Raw genomic sequence first — 21,487 nt, 5'->3', positions numbered from 1 at the left:
TGATTAATTTTGATGGATTAAGATTTCTCTTTGCAGCCCACCATTTTGGGTTGTCCAAGGCTCCTGCAGGCTATAAATGATGTTACTTAGTGAAGATTTAGGAAAACTGATGAGCTCAATCTTGATAAATATAGCAGGAAGAAAATGATGATGATTGTACATATCAAGTAATTGCATAGAGCAATCTAATGGTTTTCTATTGTTGTGAGGGATTATCACACAGGTTTGAATACAAAGAAAAGAAAAAAGAAACTCTGAGATTACTAGTTTCATTTTTTCACTAACAAACTTTTGCTTCTTTAATTCACCTAAAATACAGAAATTTTTTCAGGTAACTTAACATGAAACAAGACCAGAAGGATGCAATGTGTATTAACAGTAAATGGAAAGACAACAGCCATTGGTCCATACTTAAAAATGCATTCGGATAAAATTAGTCTTTTATAATTATTCGAAGGGCGTTTCCTAACGTTAATTTGAGAAAGAGATCAATGGCAAATTTTATGCAAAAGGAAATTCAAAGTTTTCAATGGTCAGCCAATGTTTTGAAACTCAAACCAATCATCGACTCAGTCGAGGTTATGGGTCAGAAATCAATGGGTTCGACACTATCCAAGAAGCAGATGACATCATCATTTTGTCATAAATATATTTAATTTTAAATTTTAATATATTATGTAAAAATTTTAAAAATATATTAATACTAAGAAAGGTAGGTTCAATGTATGTCTGATGTTTTTAAGATACTTTACAAGAAAATAAGGTAATATAATTAAGTAGCAATTTATGCAATATACAATTTAATGCATATTGAACAAGTTTAGTACCAAATTGGAGGGCTTATTTGAAAAGTGATACAAGAATTTAGGGTTGTAGCTATAAGTTCTAAAATGTTTCTAGGTGTAATAATATTTTCTATTACTCTAGGGATCAAATCATAAAATTGATAAAATGTTTCTTGGTGAATTTTTTACTTTCTTTTTTTTGATGTGTTTATCCCTTTTTGAACTTAGATCTTCCGTGGAGTTGTTTGAGAGAGATTTATGGTAGGATATATGAAAAGATTTCAGAGTAGTTAAAAGAAAGAATCAAAAAAGGAAAACAAAAAAGGTAAAAATGGAAAAGAAGGAAAAAAAAACTCGGTTTCAAGCGGTTCTTTTGGTTCTGATCAAACCCGATTTTTGATGGGGTTTGACCGAGTTTTTGTTTGACAGTTTTTTAGGACAACTCGGACTAAATGTTTACGCGATTCCCATTTCAACTGGTTGAACCGATCAATCCGATCCGAGTTTCAAAACACAGCGGTTAGGGAAGGCCTTGGAGTTTCATCTCCTCTATTATCAGGTCTAGGATTCAAATCCTATACCTGACAATTGAGGATTGAAGAAGTGTGGGGAGGGATGGGTGAGTTAAAAAAAAAAAGAAAGAGCAGAATTAGGATAGACCAATCCAAAAAGCTTCTTTTTTTCCTGTTCAAGAATAGAATACTGGAAATGCATCGTTTAGCAAAAAGGGCGTGTAGGCACCCTGTCACAACTTTGGATTCTTGATTGATCATAAAATGCTTAAAGATCATGAAGCTCTTTTCGAAAACCAAACTGGGGAATAACAATGAAGTTTTATAGCTTTAAACTAACAAAAGATTAAAAAGAGTCACTTTAAGCTAACAAAAGATAAAAACAGAGCCACAGAAACCGAAACAGGTGTTGAAACTTCTCATTTCCCAGACCAGACAGTACGAAACTTTCATATAACAAAATGAGCACAATCTCGTTTCCTTTACTGATGGTTGTAAATTAATGTCCTCTCTTACATCATATGCAAGTGTTAAAAGGATCTCATATCCTTTAGTACTTCAAGCAAATATTTTTAATTGCTCTTACGAGTGAATTGCTTAAACAAAAAATAAAAGGTAATTTTACAATGTCAAATCTTACATTATATTATAAGAATGGGGTGTTTCAGTAATTTTGAAGAGTAAATTAATCATTTTATCTATGCATCCAAAGTGCATTTAGGAACCAATGATTGTCAGGTCAAAAAGTAAGGAGCTTGATGTCCCTTAAAGTGCATTTTGAGTTTGAGTTTGAGCCAGGTCAAAAAGTGCATTTTGAGTTTGAGCAGCGTAAACAAAGAAAACAACGTAGAATGATCCACTCCCAAAACCCTGTGGGGTTTCTATCCCACATCGGTATTGGGGGGTTAAGGGTTAGGTTTATAAGTCCTTCACAGGACTCCACAAGTTACCGGCTTTTGGAGTTACTGTGGGGATTAGGTTTATTAACGTAATTTCTTACTTCAGTAAGAAAATGTCAGAAAGAAACTCATTCTCAGGGGCTTGGGGGTCTTTATCTCTTAGCAGCGGGGCACCCTGTGGGGTTTCTATCCCACATCGGTATTGGGGGGTTAAGGGTTAGGTTTATAAGTCCCTCACAGGACACCACAAGTTACCGGTTTTTGGAGTTACTGTGGGGATTAGGTTTATTAACGTAATTTCTTATTTCAGTAAGAAAATGTCAGAAAAAAAAATGATCCACTCCCAAAAGGAGTTCGGCGGTGCAACAGTGCTCAATTTCGAATTAATCGGAGCCTTATAGGTTAAGATGGTTACTGTTACAAAATTTACACTATTCTTACGTGTTAGTGTATTATTTTCACTTTCAAACTTCTTCGTATTTCTATTTTGCATTAGTGCCTTATAGTTATGGTTATGTCTAGTCAATTTAATTTCTTAATATTAAAAAAAAAACTAAAAGTTCACCTATGAAAGAAAATTTGCAGATTACCACACCAGCTAAGATTACGAACTAAAAAGTTATCCAAATTATGGTTTATAAACACTTCACTCCTGTATTTCAGGCGGATGTGCCTAATTTTGTAGTATGTTGAAATTAGAATCATGATACTCTTTTTTCTTTGTCCGATATAATAGACCTACAATTTTTATTCTATACTATGAGCAAAGGGAGGGACTTGAAGAGGTCCAAGGAAAAACTAGTGGAGGCTGAACCCGTTTGGAACCACTTTTTTAAAGTGGCTGGCCACATATAGTGGTAGATGATGGCCTTGACCTTCCACTTTACCGAACTTTACAAGCTTTGGTGGTGGCCACTGAGTTAAACTTAGTGGTTAAAATCATGGTACTCATTCTATTAATTATTTCATTTATTTTACTTCACTACGAAATATTATTACCACAATCTTTCCTTTTACAATAAGAGTAATTTGACAAAAAATTCATAAAAATTAATGAAAAGAATTAGTGCAGTATTTCTCCTCATAGGAGTAGTTTCTTCCAATAAGAAATTTACCAAAAGAATGAACTATTTTCTTGGTATAGGAGAGTTGTGGATCACCATTTTCTTAGGAAAAGTTCTTGTGGTGACTCATTTTACACACAAAATTAGATTTGGAAATTAGTACTCTCCAAAAAAAAAAAGAAAAAAAAGAAACCTCATGACTATTAAGTATTTCTGCTACAAACAAAAAGGTTTGCACTTTGTAATTTGTATTAAGAGTTCTTGAATAGAAAATGTAGAAAGAAATATTAATCAAGTAAATAACCCCATTATGCTGCCAAAAAACCCAAAAAAGTTAAAGTTGCTACTTTTTCTTTTCAGCTTCTTTACTATATTATTATTTTTGGCAACAATTGTCATGGCGATCTTTTTGGCATGATTGAAGTACCAATAATATGTTACCGGTTTGTTAAAAAAAAAAAAGAAAGAAAGTACCAATAATAGACTATTTTCCGCCGAAAACTGAAATGTGTAAGGAAGAAACGGAATAAAAAGACAAGCGAAGCCACTCCAACAAAAAGTTAAAAACAAGAAGCCAACAAGAAAGCCAAAGCCAAAGCCAAAGCCAAGCAAGAATAACTGCAGAACAAAACATTCGCCAAAAAGCTCCCACAAATTTCATCTAGTTCTTTCTCAGTTAATTACCAGAACTGAAACCAACCCCCTGAATATTAAACAAAACCCACCACCACCACCACAAAACGTTGGTGGGTGGGAGGTTAGGGGATCAAATCCTACCTCCCACTATTTGCCATAAAAATGTGACACGCCACTTCAAGTGACTTCCCGAGTGAGCAGTGCATTCATTGGATTAGTAGCTCACTGTAGGTCTATGTATAGAAAAAAAAAATTAAATAAACAATTACAAAAGGAAACCCAACTTTCCACATGAAAAAGTGAAGAAAACGGTGCCCATTACAGCAGCAACACAGCCCCATTAGGCCACTTTCCATAAAAAAAACATTTAAATCCCGCTTGCAAGAAAATATACTTTCCTTCATCACTATTCAATTGGAAGATTTCCTTCAAATTCCACCTTTTATTCTTCACCTGTCTCTCTCTTGTGTGTGTGTGTTTTCACCCTTAGTGTGTTTTTTGTGTGTTGAGTTTTGTGAGAATTGTGATGAGCAATGGCAACTTTAGGGGATATAGCAGTGTCTGCAGCATTTAACATCGTTGGTGCTTTTGCATTCTTGTTGGCTTTTGCTTTGTTGAGACTTCAACCAATCAATGACAGAGTTTACTTTCCCAAATGGTACATTTCTGGGAAGAGGAGCAGTCCAAGGCATGCTGGTGGGAGTTTTGTTGGGAAATTTGTGAATCTCAATGTCAAGACTTACTTCACTTTCCTTAACTGGATGCCTCAAGCTCTGAAGATGAGTGAGGCTGAGATTATTGACCATGCTGGTCTTGATTCTGCTGTTTTCTTGAGGATTTATCTTCTGGGGTACTCTCAAAAACTCTCCTTTTTCTGTAGTTTAAGATAATTTGACGGTTTTGCCTTCTGGGTGCCTCTTATTGTTCACAAATTTCAGTCTTTCTCTTGGATGCTGCAATAGTTTAACTGGTTAGTGCATGGAAAAGTTGAATATTGAACTCTTAAATTTGATTGTCTTGTTTTTGCGTTTTTGTCTAGTCATTGCGTTGTTTGTACCTTTTTTATGAGAATTTAACGCTAGGGGGCTACAAATTTATTGATTTGGCCACGTTTTAAGTTACTGACTAAAATTGCTGTTTTCTTGGCTTCTGGTTTAAGTTTTTTATTTGGCTTTGGTGGCGAATAAATTTGGGCTTGTCAAGTTTAAAATACAAGAAAAGAAGAAAATTTTGATACTTGTTACTGTCTTGTGAAAGGTATTTATCAGGGGCAGTTAACACTGAGATGGTAGTATTTGAGAAACATTTTGACTTTTCAATCCTGACTAGTTCTCAGAAAAATCAAGTGTTCGGGGTTGGTAAATTCTGTCTTTGTCCAGATTCTTAGATTTTGGCGAGAAAGAATCGATTTTGTCCTATACTTTGTTTTGTTTTTCTTGGATTTTTTTTAGTATTGTTTTGTTTTTCTTGGATATTTTTTTTAGTATCATCTGATGTCTCTCTCTCTCTCTCTCTCTCTCGCGCGCGCTTTGGGCGTTTGCAATTTTTCTTTTTAGCAGTCTAGCTGTCGTTGCTCACTTCACCTTGGTTTCTCGAAGTAAATTACAGTTTTCCAAGGAGTGATTCCCATTTGTGGGCAGTTCTGCAAATGGCCTGGGTTATCAAAGTAGGTTAATGTTCTTGAATGGTCTCTAAGACTCCAGAAGTGGGCATTAGATGTAGAGTGCAGATAGAGCAATATTACATGGATCGGTAGAGGTATTGAAGATAATTTGCTTTCTGTTTTCAAATCAGCATACCATGCAACCACAGGGAATACAAGATGCCAGGGAACTCAGTAGTTTAGGCATATGACTACTTGTCTCATCAAAAGTACATTTAATAAGCAAATAATGGAAAGGCTGTTGAGAAATGCCTGGACTATGGACTAGATATATAGTTTAAATCCATAGACTACAATTTGCTGTAATGAAGATTATGCAGTTTTCCTTGAAAATCTCACACCCTTTGTTAGACATTAGAAGAATGAGTTATGCATGCCCCTTCACTTAGATTTCTGAGGATCTCACAATTAAAATTGAGGAAAGTGAAAGGACGACGTCGGATTTTCCATTTGTTTCTTTCAAAGAAAGCATACAACTGGATATTTTGGAGTTGGTAATCAAGTAAAACCAATTTCGGTTTTTATCAATCATTAGCAGATAAGTTGTGATTAATTGTTTCCTTAGCACAAAGTATTTTAATTCTTTGCCTATGATAATCTTGTTGATAAACTTTGATCAATTGGGGGAGGGCAGATATTTGGACAAGTCCAGGATGTCATATCTGCCTACAGCAATGTTAATTTCGCTGAAACACAGTTTCATTTCTCCAGGCAAAAATTTTTGTCAAAATATTCATTAATCACTCTGGAGAATTGTACCTTGCAATGCCGGCTCCATTCTGCCCAAGTTGGATTTTGATGAACTGGACAAATTCTTTCCAAGTGTTTGATCATATAACCGTCACCTAGAGTGCAGCCATTCTCCTCTGCCTATGGTAGCTAGCTTTAAAGACCTGAAAACATTAACCATCATTGTCTTGAAGAAGTTCTTGTCCTGTCTTGGTGAGCCTCTACTGTTTTTGCTTCTGAGACCATGATTTTGATTCTTTTCATGAAATGAGCTAAAATTATGGGTTTAATTTTAGGATAAATTTGATGCAAGAATTGTCTTTGTAGTTGTGAATTTTGTTGCCTATAGAAATACAAAGAAGGCAGTCTGAATTAAGGAACCACAAATAGCAGTTTTAGCACGCTAACTGGGTTAATGAAATAGATCTACAAAGTCAGTATGTGGTCTTATATGATCTTGCCTTAGCAGGATTCTTCTATCATATGGGTTTGATCACTGATCCTGCAGTGCTCCTTTCTCTGTTGTTATATAGGGATAATCCTTTAGTAGATAATGAGCACATGTGGAAATAGGTTATCTCCCTGCCTTATGCATCTAGTACAATTCCATAAGAGCTGTTTCCGTGTTGAGTAATATAAGAGGTACAGGTGACACAAGCCATGAGATTAGAGTTAGAATAATTGGGAAAAGGAAATGGCTGAAGGCCATGTTTTGAGAAATCTCAATTTACTTAATGCTTTATAGCTTCAGATTGACTTTACCATATTGAATATCTTTATAATTGATAGTTATGGAAATCTTTTGAATCATAAAGTGAAAAAGAATCTGTCTTCAAAACGAGATTGAAGCTAAGTTTTTCACCATCTTCTGTCATTCCGGAATTTCTGGGTCTATTCTTAAGCTGGTAGTGTTACTGACTTTCAAACTTTTGGTTCATTACCTTTAGTATTACCATATTCTGTTATGGAGTGCAACTTTCATATTAGTCTGACCCACCATAATCATCTGGAATGATTCTATCTTTTCCAAACAAATTTTGCCTGGGATTTAGCTAAACTACCACATGTCAACTGTTCAATTGCCTTCCTTCCACAAGTCTGTTTTTGATTTATTGTTGTCTTTTTTAAGAGATTGCTGACTCTATTTAAAGCTTTGGCCTTGTGGTGCTCAGATTCTCTCAGCACAAAAAGCTGGATGGAAGAATACTACTTTATCACATTTCTGATCCCAAATAAATGACAGTCTTACTTGATTGCCAAGGCTTCAGCTTGTGCAATTGACGAATTCCCAATCTCCCTTGACAATGTTATTCATCTCTAGGCAAACTGCTTGTGCCTATTCATACCATATTGCTTCCAAGGCTCCCATTGGTATCTGATTTGACCCATCCTACCATAGGCAGTCTTTGATTAACTGGCTGCTCAGATATACTCTTATGCAATTTACTTCCTGGAATGCTGATTCATATCCTTTCACATATTACAAAAATTCGCTTACGGTTTTCATTGGGCTTGGTAGAGAGATTTAAGATACTTTCATATCTCCTTTTCCTATGTGCCAACCAAAAGCAAAGTCGAGTTCAATCCACCTCTTAGCCCTCCTCCTCTTTGCCCCATTAGTCTTTTACCTTTTTGTTTCTGCTATTTTTTCTTGTCCTTCCTCTCTCAATATATCATGACTGGTACAAAGAAAATTGGTAACATCAGTTTGTGTTAGGCATGATGTGACTCTGTCCTTTTACTTTGAAGACAATGAAATTTGCGTGCTAAATTAAGCACCTTCTTAAGGAGTTTATTCCCCTTCCTTTTTCTTTCGTGTTAAAACTCATATTATGAGTTAACAGATGTCTCTTTTGCATAATTTGACATTTGTTGAAGTTTAAGATAATAACCTTTGTTGTCTTTAACAGGTTAAAGATTTTTGTTCCAATGGCTGCTGTAGCACTCGTGGTTCTCATTCCAGTGAATGTATCGGATGGGACATTATATTCCCTCAACAAAGATTTGGTCATTAGCAACATTGATAAGCTTTCAATATCAAATGTTCGTTCCAAATCGATTAAGTAAGTATTTTCGTTTTTTTTCAGCTTTGCTACATCTGATATCCTCTTGTTAGACAATTAAGAAAATTATGGGCAGAAGACTTCAATAATTCATTGTTAGGCATCCCTTAGTTGCAGCTCAGTTTTATTAATCTGAATAACCTACCATCCAATTCAGAAAGAATGTATCAAGGATTATTTTTCAGTTATTTTTAAGGCATGCTTCTTTTTTAAAATAATAAATCATACAAAGACATAGTAAGAAGTTTAGACATGTATTTAACTAGATAGTCCACACTGCATGGGAATTTTCAACCTTTTTTTGAAAAAATCCTGTTTTCTTTTCCGAAATAATTGCCAAAACTTCCATTTTCTGACAAACCACCCATTTATACTCTTAATTATAAAAAACACCAACTTTCCTTATAGCAAGAACTAAGAAGATCCTATCCAGCCTAATAAAAAAAATCTACGGGATAAACCCCAATTAACTGCTAATAGACAATTATTGTGGTGCCTCAGGACACCACTCCATCTCCTAGCAGCATGTTGTACATCCATTGCCACGGATTTCTACTTCTGAAGGAATCTGATAAAAGAAACTGTATTCACATTTTAAATTGTCAAAATTGGATGGATGTATAATTACTAAAGGAACGTAATTGTTGTTAGATTAATTTAACAAATCATACTGAGTAATAAGCTTCTTTCCTTGTATCATATAATGCTATAGAGGTTTCCCATCTGTGCAGAATTTAAGGAACTTAGGTGAAATGTTCGATTCTAGTTTTTTTTCTTCTTTTTGTTGACAGATTTTTATAGGAAAAGAGTGGCAAGAGCAAAGCTTCCTTACCCCATGTTTAAGTGATACCTCTATATATGTTTTTTGACTTTGGTTTAGGTTGGTGAATAGTAGCTGTGTGTGCATGGACATAAGAATTTATTTGGTATAATGTTAGTTATAACTCTTTTTCTGTGATCAAATCCCAGGTTTTTTTTCCACATATCGATGCAATACCTGTTCACATTTTGGACATGTTGCTTGTTGTACAAGGAATATAGCTGGGTAGCATCAATGAGGTTAAGATTTTTGGCTTCACAAGGTAGAAGGGCTGAGCAATTCACAGTGAGTTAAACTTCATTTCTTTGCCATTTCATGATCTTGACTTTGTATTTCTTTTCTTTTTCCAAGTCTTATCTACTTTCCTTTAGATGTGTGAAGCTGTTTACAAGAAAGTTAATGCACAATTAGAAATGAACAAGTACTTCAATCAGTGGACTGTAGCATATGACCAAAGGCTCCTTTAACCATGCAAATATTTTGGACTATTGGTTTGCAACATCTATTGGCACATTACTGTCACATGCTGTTAGAGATGTAATGTGCTTGTTACAATTCAATTGTAGGTGCATTATCACCCTTCTGGAGACTGGATGGGGTTTTCTTTGATATCCACTGTATTGACCCAAAATTGTACACTATTTTTAGCAACTTGTTGGGCCCTCAATTGCATGTGACAAAAGCATCATTCTTAGTTCAAACTGTTCCGATATCATGTGGTACAACCATTGAAAAATAACATACATACTGTTACTGAATCCTGTAGTAATGGACATACCTGTTTTAATAGCCCAAGAAAATATGTCACGTACCCCTCCATTGTCTATTTTGGTTAACTAGGTGACTGGTTTTAGGAAGAGGAAGCATTTTCTGTATTACTTAGGAAGAGCACCTCTTTTCAAGTAAAATGACAGAAGTGATTATCTCAGATTTTCTAGTCTAACTTCCTCCTTGTATTTTGGTTTGCATAAATTTGATTTCATTTGTTTTGATGACATTCTTTTTGATGTACATATTTCAGGTTCTTGTTAGGAATATACCACATGTTTCTGGTCGCTCCACATCGGATAGTGTCGAGAGTTTCTTCAGCAAAAACCACCCAGAACATTATCTGTGTCATCAGGTAATATGGTGTTTTAAATGCTTTCACGCTTTCAGAGAGATGCCTTATTTTTAAATGGTAATTCCATCAAATGCACTCCAACTATCTGCTTCTATTTGAAGTTTGCATATCATATGTTCAAGAGTATTATTTTGGTATTGAATGAATTGTACATTGTACCAATGCCTTGTTGTTCCATGTTATATACTGATTATCTTTCTTCAGGCTGTCTATAATGCTAACAAGTTTGCAAGACTTGTCCGAAAGAGAAATAGACTTCAAAACTGGTTAGACTATAACCAGCTGAAATTTGAAAGAAACCCAGAAAAGAGACGGAGAAGAAAGGTAGATGCTTTACTGGGTTGAAATAAGACTAGTCAGATGTCAATGGCACATGCTATACGGAATGTTTTGTTAATAGTTTCTTGTGTTCCTCCTATGCAGAATGGTTTCCTTGGACTTTGGGGAGAAAAAATTGACTCCATTGACTTCTATAAGCATCAAATAAAGGAGCTTGATAAAAAAGTAAGTTGTAGTTACCTTCAACCAAATCTTGAAAAACAATTATCATTATAACATTTTATTTGTCTTTTTCCCTTTATATTACAGTAGCCACCTCCAAATGAAGTTAGTTGCTTACTTGTTTATAACATCATTTTTTGCAAACGACTATCCCTAATCTCGGTATCGCTTATTAGTTGACAATGGAGCGTCAGAAAGTTCTCAAGGATCCAAAAGCTATCATGCCTGCTGCCTTTGTATCATTCAATTCGAGATGGGGGGCAGCTGTTTGTGCACAGACACAACAAAGCAAGAACCCGACACTGTGGCTAACAAAATGGGCCCCTGAACCCCGCGATATATACTGGAAAAATCTTGCAATCCCCTATGTTTCTCTAACTATTCGTAGATTCATAATATCAGTAGCAGTCTTTGCTTTGATCTTCTTTTACATGATACCAATAGCATTTGTGCAATCCTTGGCGAACTTGGAGGGTTTGGAGAAGGTCGCTCCATTCCTTAGGCCGGTGACCGAACTGTAAGCACAGTTTACTCAATTTTCTCATTTTGTAACTTGTATGATCTTTTTTGGTAAAGCTGGTTTCACAATATGTAATCAATTGCGAATAAAAATGTGATTCATTGCACAGTAAATTGATTTTAGTTCATATGAATAATATGTATTTCAGTTTTAATCTACATCCTGATATCTCATCTTACATATGTCTCGCTCCATTTCCTTCTCTTTTATTTTTTTCCCAACAATATTTTCTGCTGGAATTGGTTTTTAACTATATTGTTCTGTTAAATATGTTGCATTTCTAGTTGGAAAGCATACCTTATCCATTTGCAAAGTAAAAAGACAGAATTGGTAAGATGGAAAGGATGGAACTTACTGGATGTTATGATGGGTTAGTGGTTTAATCCTTGGCAGATCTTTTTTTGTTAAAAAAAAAAAAAGAAAATTTAATGAGGGCAGAAATGAGAACCTAAAAAATGACACAAATTGTAGAACCAAAGCCCTTGTATTGCAATATGACTTGCATATCAACAACATTACATGTACCTTTAGATTTGTCATTTCTTTGCAGTTGTTCCTTTTATAGTTCATTCTTGATGGAAGTTGACATATCTTTCATAAAGGGATATATCATTTTGTATTCCTTCACACATTTTGTTGATTCTTGGGCACTTTTATCTCTAAAACTTGTCTCCAAATTTTTTGAAACATTCAATAATCCCGTTTAGAGGCAGCTTTCATTTCTAAAAGTAATTTACGGTATCCAAGAATATCACACAGAGCATTGGATGATGGAGTGCCTGGGCTAAGAAGTTGACCTTCTGTGCTGATTCATTGGTTGTCTTTTTTTCCCATGTATTATCAATTTCTTTCTATGGTACTAAAAACTTCTTTATTATTCTTAAAAAATCATATTTACTGTCACTTGCACTTAGACAATGCCCAACGATATTTTAGTCCTCTTGGTGTATGCGTCTTTATTTCAACAAATAAAGTTCTGGAAATGTTGTGCAGGAAATTTATCAAGTCTTTCCTTCAGGGTTTCCTTCCTGGTCTGGCACTTAAAATCTTTTTGTTTGCTCTTCCAACAATATTGATGATAATGTCAAAAGTTGAGGGATATGTAGCCAAATCAACATTAGAAAGGAAAGCAGCAGCCAAGTATTATTACTTTATGTTGGTCAATGTGTTCTTGGGGAGCATAATTGCAGGAACAGCTTTTCAGCAACTTCGTGCATTCCTTCACCAATCAGCTACGCAGTAATCCTCTATCCATCCTGTGGCTTTCTTTTCTGATTCTTTATTTCTTTTTCAAGTATGAGGATCATGAATAATTAGTTTAGAGTTTCCTACATTATCAAATAGATTTTTTTTCCCAATGGGCAAACATGATATCTCACAACTAATGCTTATTATACCTTCTCCGATTATTCTTATGTGCACAACTAGATTGGTGTCATGCACAGAATCACTTGCTTTTAGGCTTGTTGCATTTGGTACTTTAACATCTTGATATTAATTTTATTTTGACATCCATTTCTGATGTTTGATTTGTTTTTATGAACCTTGGTATCAGTCCAGCTTATCGCCTACTTGACTCACCTTATTTGTTAATCTTATTCTGTTTGTTTCTTAAAAAGTATTAACGTCTATTGCTACAATCAGCTATGTCCTCTGAATATGGTTTTGGTATCGTCAATTTTGTGAGTCACAAAGCAAGAGAAACTTAGTTCTCATGTAAATAGAGCACATTCAGTGATTTTATCTTTTATGAACTTATAGAGTAGAAAATTTACTGGTTGCTTCGTCTCAAGTATGATTATCGTTCTACTCTCAACATAGTATAACTGTTCAAGTGGTCAATAATCTTCTGTTATGACTTCACAAAACTATTGCATACCCAAATTAGCCACTATGGCTTGTTGTAATATGTCCATGCATAGAATGCCCGAGTCATATTTTCCAGATGAATGTTTAAACAGTTAAGATCATGCATGAGTGTCAGTGAGATTTGACACATCTCTATCATAGCAATTGTGATTGAAGAATTTACTAGAAGTAGATAGTATCTGTTTGCATCAGCAGCTTCTTGTCTTAATTCTACTTTTTATGGCTGGGGATTACTTCAGAAAGGAGCATGTTGCATGCAAAATTAGGATGAAAATTGGGAAACTTATGCTGTTGTGTGATACAATTACGATTGTGAGATTACCAACAGATTTCATATTTGTGGACCAGTCTTCCTAAAATTATATGGTCAATTTTCACTGAAATTTTTCCTTCTGTTTCAAATTTGGATTATGACACTGCTCGGGCCTTCTGACAGGATTCCAAGAACCATTGGTGTGTCAATACCGATGAAGGCTACCTTTTTCATCACCTACATAATGGTTGATGGTTGGGCTGGCATTGCTAGTGAGATTTTAAGGTTGAAGCCTTTAGTCATTTTTCACCTTAAAAACATGTTCATTGTCAAAACTGAAAGAGACAGAGTGAAGGCAATGGACCCCGGGAGTGTAGATTTTCCTGAGACACTTCCAAGTCTTCAACTATACTTCTTGCTCGGACTGGTGTATGCTGTGGTCACTCCAATACTTCTTCCTTTTATATTGGTATTCTTTGCCTTTGCGTACTTCGTCTACCGTCATCAGGTTAGCATGCATAATTGATATGGTCTGGTTATTTTCCGCTTTCTCATTTGCATCCATTTCCTCTGGAATGAAATCTCATTGAGCCTGGCTATGATGAATTAATTTATGCTGGAGACATAGGAAGAACAATAGTTGCTGAAAAGAGTTTTAGACTTTAAAGTGAATGGGGGCAATTTTAAATCACATTATGCCTGTTCAGATTTCAACTGATCGTTAAGCTGGACATGGATGAAACAAGGGCAATGCATACTGAATTTCAAATATGTGTTATCTTTTATATTCTGAACAATATAGAAAATTGCTAATCGAAATATGGTTTTAAAGTGAAGATTTTAAGATCTAATGTGAATTTAGGTTGTTTTCTCATTGGTTGTGATTGAGATAAAAATGCTTTCAAACTCCATTAGTTCATTGGTTGTGATTGACATAAAAATGCTTTCAAACTCTATTAGTTACAACATACTCTTTTCGTGTTGTAGTTGAATTTCTGAAATTAGAACTCCTCTAGAGTTAAAGTATAGCTAAATGGCATCAGAATATTTTTGGCGCAAATTTAGATTCTTATTCTTCTCTGCTACTTCAAACTCTATTAGTTATGACATACTCTTTTTGTGTCGTAGTTGAAATTCTGAATTTAGAACTCCTCTAGAATTAAAATCTATAGCTAAATGGCATCAGAATATTTTTAGCAGCAAATTTACATTCTTATTCTTCTCTGCTACATCACGCAGGTAATCAACGTGTACAACCAACAATATGAGAGTGCTGGTGCCTTTTGGCCACACGTTCATAGTCGTATCATTTGGAGCTTATTGATTTCTCAACTTCTTTTAATGGGTCTACTGAGCACCAAAAAGGCTGCAAACTCTACTCCTTTGATCATTGTGTTACCTATATTGACATTAGCCTTCCACAATTACTGTAAGAATCGGTTTGAACCTGCATTCAGAAAGTATCCACTGGAGGTGAGCTCCATGTCTGATGGTTTCTATAGTACTTTGACTAGGACCTTTCATGTTGATGCCATATACCTGGTCTATGCTTTATAGTATCTGTGATTGTCTTAACTTCATGTACATTTCTGGCGCTGCATGCAGAAATGTGGTAGTCAACTGATTGAAACTCCATTTCGTTCTTATTACTGGCTTTTTCACATTTTTTTTTATTTTAGAGTGGATAATTTTGTTCTGATTTCAACTTTCTGTTCTGTGCATTATCCTGCTTGTGGTGAGAACAAATCATCATAAATGACACTAATTCTTACTCTAATTTCTGAGATCTTGTTGGAACATGTGCCTTCTGTCATCAAACTCTTTCATGGTATTTTGCATCTGATGGAATTATTGTATCCTGAGTTTATTGTTGAAAGCCAAATTATGTGCAGAATATGATTATGGTTGTTTAGTGTTCCCCTAAGTCCCAAGACATAGCTCTCATTTTCTGCTGATCTATCACTGGCTTGATTAGCTTCACAAAACTTATGCTCCTTGGAAGCAGAAATCTGTTGCATGCGGTTTGTTGTCTTTTTTTGAGTTTGCTTAGGGGCAAAATTGTCGTGCATTTATTGTCTTGTTTTGAAAATGTTGGTTGCTTAATGTACTAATAAAAGCATTATTTTAATCACCAGGAAGCGATGGATAAGGATTTAGAAGATCGCCCCTCTGAATCTGATGTCAATTTAAAATCTTTCTTGGCGGATGCTTACTTGCATCCTATATTCCGCTCTTTTGAAGAAGTTGAATTAGTGGAGGTTAGAGTTGACAAAAGCCAAGCTCATATTCCAAGTCCATCAGGAAGCAGTTCTTCATCTTCACACCACGACATCCATCATCATGAAGATAAGCCATCTCATAGTGTTCATCACCATGAATATGAACCGCCTAGTAATGTGTATCACTACGAAGCTGAGGTATCGAGTAATGTTTATGAATATGACACAGAGTCGTACCATAATGTATATCACTATTGAGACCAACTTTCTTGGTATGATTAGTTTAAGTTGCTTGCACAGCCTAACCACCATAGCAGTTAGTTTCAAGAGGTTAATATGAGCTAACCCAATGTAAACTGGATTCTGATGTTTTGTCCATTGTTCTGATTGGTGTGAGCTAAGAATTTGAGTGAGAAGCTATGCGATCTTTATCGTGCCTTTTTTTCTCTCTTCATTCCTTTGCCTGTCGATGTTGATGTGATGTTTTTCATGCTGTTTGATCTTTTTTCTTATTGTTTTCCCTCAATTTCGATTTTAAAGAGTGGAATACACAATTTATTTGAAACTGTGGAGCTATATAAAAAGTTGAATCCCATACCAAAAGAGTAACAGCAATGCAATATGCTTTTTAGTCTGGTTAAGTTTACTAATACTCCTTGCATCAGTCAAAAAGTAGGAAAGTCATAAAAATCTGGTGGCTTTATGAATAGTGGTTTGAAGTTTTGGGACCAAAAATTTGTGCTAGGCTTGCTGCAGAAGTTGACTTGCAGCTGCAACTTTGATCTGCCATTCTTGAAGGATTTGGATTTAAATTCAGACCTTTGAAAGGCTAGCTGTCTACTACATTGCAGAAGAGAAATTCAGCCCTGAGATTCAAAGTCTGTAGCTCCCAGCCTCATCTGCTGAGGAATTTTGACATGTTCTGGTCTAGTTAATGCATAATTAAGATAATTAAGTTATGATGCGCAATAATTTTTTTGATTATGAGCTGCTGGATGTTGAAGGCAAGTTAATTATTGCATTGTTCGAACCGTCAAAGTCACAACTCACAACTATTGAGTCAAGCATTTGTAACCTAAGCATCCATGGTTCAGTTTTCCAACACTGTAAACACAACCAGGTGCTTGATTGTAAGTGGAAAAATGATGAATTTTTTAAACTAGTCTACCTTCAAAAAGTGCTCAAAATCAGGGTATTTCTAAACGATAGATATAAACATGAGAATTCTTATAATCAACGACGTAAATTATAACTATTTTTCAGTTTGCTTCTGTCGTTTAGATCATATAAGATTTTTTCCTTCTAAAACAAAGATCATATAAGATTTTTTCCTTCTAAAACATATTTGTTGCTGGATTGAATTCTAATATTCCTCTGTCAAGATGAGAAAACTACTCTTCACTTTCTATGAGGAACTTTTCTGGTTCTTCGACAGTACAAAAAATTTAAAAAGGATATATAGTATATATAGAATTCTTAATCAAACCTATGGTATAAAAAATACGTCTCTAACATGGAGTGCAAGAGCGTCTTCTTGACTTCTTCAAACTCCCCAGGGCATTAAAGTAAATTTACACATCAAACTAGTGGGGCTATTTTGCTTCCACCAATGGTTGAGCAACTCACCGTTACAAATTCCGGTGCGCTTAGGTTTGGAACACTCAACCTTGCAACAATTTCAAACTACACATTGATGTTCAGGTCCTACAAGGTAGGGGTGCAAATAAATCGAGTCGAGTCGAGTTTCAACCTAATCAAGTCGAGTTTTAACATAATTTTATAAAACTCGAACTTGAGATCAAGATCGACAAGTTCAGGATGTCAAGATTGAGCTCGAGCTCGAGCTTAAAAAGGTAAAAAATAATTATTTTATTTTTAAAAATAAATAAAATAATAATTTTTATTAACAAATTATAAAATATTAGGGATATATATATAATTTTACTATTAAAATAAAAAAATATATAATCGAGTTCGAACCAGCTTGCGAGGTACTGAGTCTAGTATTTTTGAATTCAAGTTTGAGTTCGAATTGGTCAGCTTAAACTTGATTCGAGCAATTCGCGATCGGTTCACGAGTGGTTCATTTCATTTGCAACCCTACTCCAAAGTGGCAACCGTTTTGGCAAAAATCTAGTGGCAACGCTTTATGTTATCAGTTGAAAAATTTTACTCTAAATGACATAGGAATTTATATGATAGGCACAAAGTAAATGACGGCTCAAATCCTTAATTTTATGGATTGTTATATTTGTATTTATCACTTAAACATATTAGTGATTTTCAGTTGTTTTTGTGAACTCATAGTTATTCTACTTTCATTCCTTATCATCAATGCTCTTTTTATTTTTTGGTCTACTTAGAGAGCCCGTTTAGATTGCAAACTTTTGGAGTTTTTATAGAAAATATATTGCAATAATATGATGTAGGTAAGATAAAAAAGTCCATATCAAGGAAATATTCTACAAATTTGTTCCAAAAAACTACGATTTGATTTTCTTTTCGTTTTAACATTCGTATATGCTTATATTCATCATTCTTGTTTTGTGCGCGCGCGTATGTATATTGGTTCTCTTCTACGTTTTGGCATCAAATCCCGGTAAATATTTTCGACCTCTCTTAAACGTTGTCTTTTCCAATGTTGTTTTTGAAGAAAGTCTTTTCAGTTTGTAAAAATTGGACTCAATATTGTGGAAACATAGGACTCAAAATTGTGAAAGTGGGTACTTTAATTTTTTTTTTGGCTCAAGTTCGATAATGTTATGTAAATTGACTGGAAAATTATTGCAAGCAAATGAGCAATCTGTTGGGTTTATTGGCCAAACCACAAAACCAAACACTTTTAGGTTTAAGTCAAGATTTGACTTAAAAAGAAAAGTGAGCAGCCGCATGTGGGATTCATTTCTTCGGTCCTGGTGTGAGGAAAAAGCTATAGCTGCCATCTTTAGCTAGTTGGGAGAAAAAACGAAGAGAGAGAAAGAGCTAGAGAGAGAAATTTCAAGGTCTTGATTGGAGGGTGATTCGAAACCCAATTGAAACGAAATTTTACCCACGCGATCATCTCGTTAGGTTCTACTCATCTATTGGTTCAGATTTTGGATTTCATCTTCGTTTGGTAACACCTTTCAAAACCTACTTCTTTAACACTTGTAGTTTTTGGGGGTGATTTTATAGCAGATTGACTTGGTTGGTATTGGTGATATTATTGTTATTCGAATATTTTGGGTAAACCTGTGTATTCCCATTATTGTGATAGTGAAGATTTTGACTGGATTAGGTCCCGTGATTTTTTTCAATTTTGGATTTTTCACGTAAAAATCTTGGTGTCTTATACCTTTTATTTTTCTTGCATTTTATTGTCGCTACTGGTATTATTACATGGTGATTTGATTTATTCCTATTTAATTGGTATTTGGGGAAAGAGAAATTTGTCCTGGACAAATTCTGATATTGTGTGCCTGTATCGGTATCTCTTTCCCAACCAGTGGTATCAGAGCAATCAGGTTAGGCTGCTCAGTTGTACTAGTTAAAAATGGATGATTCGGATAGTGGTTGCATGATAAAATTGAATGCTACTAATTTTTCGATTTGAAAGTCTAGAATGGAAGACTACCTGTATTGTAGGGATTTGTTTAAACCTGTTCTAAGGGATAAAGGTAAACCAAGTGATATAGTGATGAAAAATGGGCTGTTATGTACAGGAAACTGTTGATAATATTAGAAAATGAATTGATCAAAATATTTTTCAACATTTTGCTAATGACACCAGAGCTGATGTATTATGGAAAAAACTTGAAAGTATGTATGAACGAAAGATCGGTTTGTACAAGGCTAGTTATCTGAAGCAAATTACTCGAATGAAATATAAAGATGAGAAAGATATGACTGAACACTTGAGTAATTTTCAGGGATTGATAAACCAGACAACTACGTTAAATTTGAATTTGGATGATGAAGTACATGCTTTATTATTATTCAGTTCACTACCGGATAGTTAGAAAATCATGGTGGTCTCGGTCAGTAATTCAGCTCCCAATGGTGTGTTGACCATGGCTATTGCAAAAGAGGCCGTGATGAATGAAGAGTTCAGGAGGAAGGAACAAAAAATTATCTATGAGTCCCAGACCTTGGTGACAGAAAAGAAAGAAAGAAGAGGGAGAAGCAAAAGTAGAGGATCCCATAACCAGAATGACGAATCCAGAGGCAGGCCTAAGTCGCGAAAAAATATTGCATGCTATTATTGTAAAAAGAATGGACATTATATGAAGGAGTGCAGAATTTGAAAACGGGATCAGGCTGACAAAAAGGGTAAGACAAAGGAAAAAGATGATGAGGACACTACAACAGTTGTGACAGCTCATGATGACATGTTTGTGTTTTGTAATGATGGTCAAGTGAATATTATTCATTATGACAGTGATTGGGTAGTTGATTCAAGTACATTCTACCATGTTACTTCTTACAGGTATTTCTTCTCAACCTACGCCGAATGAGATTTTGGATATGTTAGGATGGAAAATGAGATCTCATGCAAAGTTGTTGGCATGGAAGACATATATTTGGACACAGATATCGGGTGCCAGCTGATATTGAGAAATGTTCGACATGTTCCTGATTTCGACTTAACCTTATTTCTACAGGAAAACTTAACAATGAGAGTTACTATAGCTCGCAAGGTAAAGGCAAATGGAAACTCAACAAAGAAAATCTTGTTATTGCCAGAGGAAAGAAGCATGGTACCCTTTACGTGATGCAAACCAAGTTGAGGAAGGGAGAAGTGAATGCAGTTCGTGATTCCTTAATTGACCTTTGGCATAGGCGACTTGGACACATGGGTGAAAAGGAAATTTAGACACTTGTTCGCAAACAGTTCCTACTTGAAGTTAGAGATAATGCACTTAAATCCTGTGTTGACTGCATTTATGGGAAACAACGTAGAGTTGCATTTCAAAATTTTACTCCATCTCGAAAATTGAATTCGTTAGAATTGGTGCACACTGATGTTTGCTATATGAAAGATAAGTCTCTTGGTGGTACTATTTATTTTGTAACTTTTATTAATGATTTTGTTAGAAAGGTTTGGTGTTTTGCTTTGAAATCCAAAGATCAGGTTTTGAATGTGTTTAAAAACTTTCATAGCAAAGTTAAAAGAAAAATTGATAAGCAGTTAAAGTGTGTACGTGCTGATAATAGTGGTGAGTACAGAGGACCATTTGAAATCTATTACAAGCCCCGTGGGATCAGATTGGAGAAGATTGTGTCAAAAACTCCTCAAGAGAATGGAGTAGCAGAGAGGATGAATAGATCCATCACTGAACGGGTCAGATGTATGCTTTCTAATGCTAAATTGCCAAAATTCTTTTGGGGTGAGGCAATGAGGACTGCAGTCGATTTGATTAATCTTTTTTCATCAGTTCCTCTAGATTGTGACATCCCAGAGAGAGTATGGACGGGAAAAGATGTATCTTTTAAGCACTTGAGAGTTCTTGGTTGTCGGACATTTGTTCGTATTCCCAAAGATGAGAGGTTAAAACTTAATGTAAAATCAAAGAAGTTTATTTTCTTGGGTTATGGACATGAAGATTTTGATTATAGGTTGTATGACCCTATTGATAAGAAGGTGATCAGGAGTAGAGATGTTGTCTTCTTTGAAAATCAAACCATTGAAGATATTGATAAAAGTGACAATTCAAAATGTTCAGATGACATTCCTGTTGGTTCAAATTCATATTCAAATCCAGTTTCAATACATGTTGATTTTAATCAAGGGGGAGCTGAGATAGAGAAGAGAGAGGATATTGATGATGGTAATAATTCTACTGCTGATGAAC

At 35.0% G+C, this 21,487-nt stretch overlaps 1 protein-coding gene across 4 annotated transcripts; it reads left to right on the top strand.

The window, feature by feature from the left end:
• Positions 1–4,027: 4,027 nt before the first annotated feature.
• On the top strand, positions 4,028–16,110 carry LOC113705052 (CSC1-like protein At1g32090). Of its 4 annotated transcripts, XM_072061890.1 has the most exons (12): positions 5,380–5,654; positions 6,271–6,501; positions 8,199–8,351; positions 9,321–9,456; positions 10,193–10,294; positions 10,499–10,618; positions 10,718–10,798; positions 10,972–11,312; positions 12,309–12,554; positions 13,621–13,945; positions 14,677–14,910; positions 15,573–16,110. In XM_072061890.1, exons 3-12 carry the CDS (start codon positions 8,218–8,220, stop codon positions 15,912–15,914), a joined length of 2,061 nt encoding a protein of 686 aa, XP_071917991.1. In that variant the 5' UTR covers positions 5,380–5,654; positions 6,271–6,501; positions 8,199–8,217; the 3' UTR covers positions 15,915–16,110. The 4 variants fall into 4 exon arrangements, with proteins under 4 accessions (XP_027082720.1, XP_071917992.1, XP_071917991.1 ...); XM_027226919.2 differs by lacking the exons at positions 5,380–5,654; positions 6,271–6,501 and adding an exon at positions 4,028–4,746; XM_072061891.1 differs by lacking the exons at positions 5,380–5,654; positions 6,271–6,501 and adding an exon at positions 5,126–5,250.
• The last annotated feature ends 5,377 nt before the right edge of the window (positions 16,111–21,487 follow it).

This window comes from Coffea arabica, chromosome 8e (genome assembly GCF_036785885.1).
Source record: "Coffea arabica cultivar ET-39 chromosome 8e, Coffea Arabica ET-39 HiFi, whole genome shotgun sequence".
NCBI classification, from domain to species: domain Eukaryota; kingdom Viridiplantae; phylum Streptophyta; class Magnoliopsida; order Gentianales; family Rubiaceae; genus Coffea; species Coffea arabica.
The sequence above is the reverse complement of the archived record's forward strand: the minus strand, read 5'-3'. Positions and strand labels throughout refer to the sequence as shown.